The 7035-nt window shown below is 42.9% G+C and overlaps 1 protein-coding gene across 1 annotated transcript in view; it reads left to right on the forward strand.

Annotated features, from left to right (window-relative positions):
• Positions 1-7035, forward strand: part of PI4K2A (phosphatidylinositol 4-kinase type 2 alpha) — a 32796-nt gene that overhangs the window by 8126 nt on the left and 17635 nt on the right. Inside the window, 3 exon segments of the mRNA XM_049645520.1 lie at positions 534-734; positions 4986-5117; positions 5468-5621. Coding sequence (XP_049501477.1) covers positions 534-734; positions 4986-5117; positions 5468-5621 — 487 coding nt within the window.

Consider the following 7035-nt stretch of genomic DNA (forward strand, 5'->3'; position numbering starts at 1 on the left):
GAGTTACTTAAAAGAACCCCATTCTAACCAGGTAGCAGATTCTTTTTCCTGTTGTGATTTTTCCCTTCCATTGCTTTATTGGTTTGTCTTTCCTAAACTTTTTAAGGTTTTGTTAATACCCTGCGAGTGGAATAGTAAGGCTGCTAGAGGAAATCAGCCATTGATGGAGTTTCCTTAATCTCATTCCATAATACTTTACTAATTTCCTCTCAACTGATACTTTTTTGAGTCTTTACCTAATTGATGCAGAGCAACAGTTTGTATGAATGTATCTTGGAAGTTGGGCTTTGAGTCCATTTTACCATGTATACTAGACTTGGCATCTTCTTTGGCCACAGCCCTTTCTGGCACTGGGTCTCTTAGCTGCACACATGAGCTGTATCTTCCTCTTGCAAGCTGGGAAGAAGCTAGTGTCTGTCTATAGCTATTGTCTGCCTGTGCCTTCTCATTTCTTTCTAGAGTCTTGCTGACCTGGTCTATGAGCTACTTGAATCAATTGCCTTTAACATCCTATTTTTCTTTTCTCTGTGTAGAAGATCATTGCTGTCTTCAAACCCAAGAATGAAGAGCCATATGGGCACCTTAATCCTAAGTGGACCAAGTGGCTGCAGAAGCTATGCTGTCCCTGCTGCTTTGGCCGTGACTGCCTTGTCCTCAACCAGGGCTATCTGTCAGAGGCAGGGGCCAGTCTGGTGGACCAAAAACTGGAACTCAACATTGTACCCCGTACAAAGGTCAGTGACTTGTCTCTCCAGGGAACCTTACTGCCTATCCAGAGTTTTCCTGGGCCTAAGTCCTGCTACATGTTAATGGGGCTTAGGTCCAGGAAGGGCTGTTTATGTCCTGAGTCTAGGGTTCTCAGCCTTTTTGGGGGGGGCAGATAATAGATTTAGGCTCATGAGTTGATCATCTGATGGAAGCCATCCTGAGAAGGATACGCATAAAATTTTTGCACACAATTCCAGGAAATTCACTGACCCTCTGATGCACACTTATGGGTTCCCTGTGTTTTTCAATCCCTGGTAACTGTAAACTGGTTAGAAACCTAGCTACTTTTATAGCTCATTCTTTTAGATTTCTGAGCTATTCCATGATTTAGAGATAATCTAGAATGGACTAGCTTATGTCAGCTAATCACTATACAAGGTCTGGCAAGGAGGAATCTAGGATGGGATGAGAGTCTGGCTTGAACCTGTGCAGGGAACTGACCTGGAATTCTCATCCATCTTTTTGCTGTGAAATTCTTGTACTTATCTGAACATAGTAAAATCAGGGTCCCAGATCCAGGCAAATCCACACTTAGAATGGATTTGCACATCCCCTATGTTTGTTATAGACTTAGCTGAGGTTCTAAGGGAATAATAATTCCCTCCCCCTCCCCCCAATATGCTGAAATACAGAATTGTTTGCTTGCATTTTCAGGACATTTACTGATGCCAGGCTAAGAATCCCTGTACTGCGGGGTGTTACATGAAACTTTCCAAGAGTTATGAGGGGAAGGAATCTGCTGGTCAGCATATGAACATTCAAGGACACATCATCACCCATTTAGTATGTGGCTACCTCAGGTTTAGTAACAAGCTGGAGCTCTGATCTGATATGCCCTGAGGCTGCAGGAGCATCTTTGTAGCTATGGGCTTTAATCCTCTGAGAATCTGATGAAAGCTATACATCTTGTTCCCAGAAAAAGAATCACATATTTGCAGTTGTTGTTTGCATAGAATTTCAGGGGGATGGTTCATGGACCAGTTGCAATCTACTCATTTACCTTGTAAGGACCATGCCTCTAGCTTAAAAACCCTTGCTTAAGATTTTCTTTGAAGGTTTAGATAGTAGACTGTGGGCAGAGACTGATCAGCAGATAGAAGCTTTCCTTCAAACCTGTTTTTTTCTGTTTCCCAGGGTGTTTTAGAAGAAATTGTGATTGTTGTGGTTGTTTAACTGTCTGCTCCTTTGCCACCGAACTCCAAACAATGAGCCAGCTGGTTTGTAAGTTTGTAGAGGTCAGGGACCATTTCTTGAAATTTCCTCTTATATTCAGCACCTAGCAAAGTGCTGTTTTTATAGGAAGTATTCCATAAGTGCCAGTTGAATCCGTGAGCGAGTATCAAACCAGGAGGGACAATTCTAGAGATCCCCCCGACTCAGGTCCGTGGGGAGAGCGTATGCTTGTAGCTCCCATGGACATCTGATTCATTGCCTGGTCTTGTACAGTTCATTCCTTCCCTCTATGCTTTAGTTCTCTCTGTACACAGAGTTAAATAGCACACTTTGAACATCTTGTATGATAATTAATGCTTTAAAGATCTCCTGCCTAACCAGAATTCCTCCTACTAGGCCCCTCCTAGATTCTAGAAATTGTTTTAAATACTCCTTGCTCAGCACTGTCATTCCCTTTCTTCACTAGGTAAATAGTCAGCGCCTAGCCATGTGCCTGCTCTGCTTGTGCTTCTGGAGTGCAGTGCCTGAGAATCAGAGGTTGAGGCCACATTCTGACTCTGCAGCTTTTTATTGGGTGACTCTTGGCAAGTCACTTAAAACACCCCCATATCCCCTGCTTGCTCAGTTTCCTTACTATAAAAATAGGGATATAAATAGTTCCTACTTTATGGGGCAACTATTAAGATTACACAGGATAATCCATGTAAAACACGTAGCCTAGTGCCTTTGCACAATATAAACACTCCACACGTCCTAGCCTGTAGTATTTTTATGTCAATGCTAATCATAATAGAATGTTACCCCCCAAAATCCCATTCTTCCCCATCTCTGGTCTTCCTCTGTCCCTATGGAGAATTTTAATGTGGCCTGATGATCTTTTGCATGAGAAAGTCAGCAACAATAAAAAAAATACTTGTCTTCCATGAGACTGAGATGAGCTAGAACGTTGCAAGTTTAACAAAGAGTTGCTAAAGAATAATGAGAGGATGTCTCTCCCCTCCCAGCCTACCCACCCTTGTGACAAGATTCTATCCAGTTGATTAGAGCATCTGTCACTATGGAAACGGGGCTCATGTTGTGATGGAGCTTCAAATAGTAAGGCTCTAGTTCTCATTCAGTAGCTGTCTCTGCTCTGTGTTCCTGTGGGGTTTCAGGTTATGATAGCTTCGTTAATCATACGGAAAAAGTGGGTTGTTACAGAGAACGATAGAAAATAAATCTGACTGGGCGGGGGCGGGGGGGAAGGGTAGTTTATCACTTGAGAAAAGCAAGGGTTGTCACTGTGGAAACTGGCAAGGTAGTCCCTAGGAAAGCCTTTTTTCCCCTTGATTCCTGTGCATGTGTTTCCTCAGCAGAGAATGCCAACTTATAGGAACTTGCACATCCATTTTAGATACTCTGTTAACATTGGATGGACAGATGGATGGGTAAGGAGGGAGGGAATGATTTCGTCCCTAAGATTCATAGGCACAATATTTAGTTATTTGTAATGAGTTCTGCAAGGCTTAGGAAAAGAAAGAATTTTCTTTTAAATTTAATTTTATTTAATTTAGGTATTTATATGCTGAAACTCACTTGTTGCTATCTCCGAAAGAATATGCATTTACTTAATAAATATTACATTCACTTAATAAATATTTAATGAGCATGTACCAAGCACTTTGTTAGGTACCGAGGATGCTAATGTGAATAATATGATCTCTTTTTCCCCAAATCTCTTTAATCTTAAGAGAGAGGTTAGATAAATGAATGGATAATCACAAGACAGTGTGATAAAGGGTGATAATGGACACACATACGGATTGTAGTGATATTACTATAATTTGACAATCAATCGTGGTTATCTTTTTTTTGTTGTTTCATGTTTATTTATTTTTGAGGGAGGTGGGGGGGAGGGGCAGAGGGAGAGGGAGATTCAGAATCTGAAGCAGGCTCTGCACTGTCAGCTCAGAGCTTGACGTGGGGCTCAAACTCAAGAACTGTGAGATCGTGACGTGAGCTGAAGTCAGGTGCTTAACCGACTGAGCCACCCAGGCACCCCAACAACCAAGTGTAATATTGGTGGCCCATTAAAAAATGTTTTTTTGAATAGGCAATGCATACATCTAGTGTAGAGATCAGAAGGCACAGTAGGGTAAACAGAGTAGTTCAGCCTCTCTCCCACCTCTTGTCTTCCAGCCACTCTGTTCCTTCCTTGGAGGCAGCTATTAGTACTAGTTTCTTGTATAATATTCCAGATACAGTCTGCATAAATATGCCTATATATAGTAATCTACTAAAAATTAAAACAAGTTTTAATGTTTATATTTATTTATTTATTTGTATTATTATTATTATTTTTTAAAGTAGGCTCCATGCCCAGTATAGAGCCTAACACGGGACCTGAACTCATGACCCTGAGATCAAGACCTGAGCTGAGATCTAGAGGCAGACGCTTAACCTACTGAGCCACCCAGGCGCCCCTAGTGTTTATTTTTTAAATGTGAATAATTGTACATAGTACAAAATTCAAAATTAAATATAAGGGTATGGAGTAAATTACAATTTGTTTTTATGTGGAGAGAAATTAGGTGTCGGGCCCTCTTCTCCTAACCCAGGTGGTGGCCGTATTATAGGAATTCATGCTAGCTGCTGTAACAAACCCTGGATTTCAGTGGTTTAATGGATCTTGCTCACATAATAGATCCATGCCAGTTAGTCAGTTCTCCTAGATCCCTTGTCACTCCATGTAGTAACGAGAGATCTAAAATCCTTCCATGATGTGTTTTTGCCATCTCAGAGCCCTTCGTTTCCAGCTGCACAGATGGGAGAGTATGAACTAAGGATCATGGGAGATTTTAGGGGCCAGCCCTGCAGATGATATACATATATCACTTTGTCAACATTCCATTGGCCTGAACTAGTCCTTAGAAAGGCTGAGAAGTGCATTCTTTCTGCATGCCCTGGGAGAGGAGCAGCACTGGTGAGCGTCTAGCTGTTCCCTTCCAATGGTATAGTTCTTATACTCGACTGTAACCTAGATATCTCTTCTCTTTCCACTATAGGTAGTGTATCTGGCCAGCGATACCTTCAACTATAGTGCCATTGACCGAGTGAAGTCCAGGGGCAAGCGGCTTGCACTAGAGAAAGTGCCAAAAGTTGGGCAGCGGTTTAATCGCATCGGGCTACCGCCAAAGGTATAAACTGCACATGTAAAGGTGATGATTTATGGTGGCATAACCATCCAAGTGGTGAAACAAGGCACCTAGAGACTTGCATGTGGACATGTGAATAGCCTGCCTCGAGGCTGCTGTCTTCCTCCTTTTTAAGGTTTGGGGAATAATTTTCCAGAGAACAGAACTCCTAACTTCTCACTTTACTCCTCTGGCCCATTTAGATAGGCTTCTTGAATTTGGATTGGGCAAGCACTCCCATGACCTTTTTCTGACATAAACTCCACAGTGCCTTATGGGCGACTTGGCTTACTCCTGGGCTCTTTGGACTTGAGCTACAGGGAAGTCTCTTTATTCCTCCTCTTTGGCTGCAGGTTGGTTCGTTCCAGCTCTTTGTTGAAGGCTACAAAGACGCAGACTACTGGCTACGGCGTTTCGAAGCAGAACCTCTCCCTGAGAACACTAACCGACAACTACTGCTGCAGTTCGAGCGGTTGGTGGTGCTGGACTACATCATCCGCAACACTGGTGAGCAGCTGTGGGCGGTCCCGGTGTGCTAGACGGCTGGGAGGCGCGGGGAGGCCTGGAGGCCTGCCGAGCTCCATGCCCGAGTGCCTTCTCGGGATGAGGTTTGTCTGTGAGTCAGAAGGGCCTCGAAAATAGGTTGCCAAGACACGCTTTGTCCAGTTGTGCAGTTACCAGAGGTAATGAGTCCTGGAGCCAGTAGTGCATTTTATCTTAGCCTGTTTCCCAGTCCCAGACAGAAGACACATTGGCCCTTCCGAAGCAACATCGAGAGTACTTTTGTCCTTGATCCCTAGTCACTCAGAGTAGCAAGACCCATCGTAGGACAGTTTTGTCTTTAAATACCTCATGTGCGTCGACTCATACGGTAGTTGTCATTTGGTGACTGACTTATTTCACTTAGCATATGCCCCTAAGGCTCATTCATGTTGCGGCATGCATCAGAATTTCTTTCCTTTTTAAGGCTGAATAATATTCCATTGTGTGCATATACCATATTTTGCTTATCTATCCATCGATGGACACTGGGGTTGCTTCCATGTTTTAGCTATTGTGAATGATACTGCTATGAAAGTGGGTGAACAGATATCTTTGAGACACTACTTTCAGTTATTTTATATATATACTCAGAGGTGGAATTACTGGATCATGTGGCAGTCCTGTTGAATTGTTTCGTTTTCCTCCTTTTTTTTCTTTTTTCTTTTTTTTTTTTTTTTTCAACGTTTTTCATTTATTGTTGGGACAGAGAGAGACAGAGCATGAACGGGGGAGGGGCAGAGAGAGAGGGAGACACAGAATCGGAAACAGGCTCCAGGCTCCGAGCCATCAGCCCAGAGCCCGACGCGGGGCTCGAACTCACGGACCGCGAGATCGTGACCTGGCTGAAGTCGGACGCTCAACCGACTGCGCCACCCAGGCGCCCCTCCTTTTTTTTCTTTTGAGAGAGTGTACACGTGTAAGAGGGGGAGGCGCAGAGGGAGAGGGAGAGAGAGAATCTTAAGCAGGCTCCATGCCCAGCTCAGAGCCTGACACAGGGCTCAATCTCATGACTGTGACATCATGACCTGAGCTGAAATCCAGAGTCAGATGCTCAACCAGCTGAGTCACCCTGGTGCCCCTGTTTAACTTTTTTTTAATTGAAGTATAGTGACCTATGCTTAGTCTTTGGAGGAACTGCCATACTGCTTTCCATTCCAGTGTACCATTTTACATTACCTCCAGTGTTGGACAGCGTTCCAGTTTCTCCACCTCTTCATCACTGTGTCATTTTCCAGGTTTTGTTTCCTTTTGTTTTTATCTTTATTTATTTATTTTTTTTTTAATTTTTAATTTTTAATTTTTAATTTAATTTGATTTAATGTTATGTTATGGTTATGTTATGTTATGTTATGTTATGTTATGTTATGTTATGTTATGT

The sequence above is a fragment of the Panthera uncia genome, chromosome D2 (assembly GCF_023721935.1).
Source record: "Panthera uncia isolate 11264 chromosome D2, Puncia_PCG_1.0, whole genome shotgun sequence".
In the NCBI taxonomy this organism is placed as follows: Eukaryota; Metazoa; Chordata; class Mammalia; order Carnivora; family Felidae; genus Panthera; species Panthera uncia.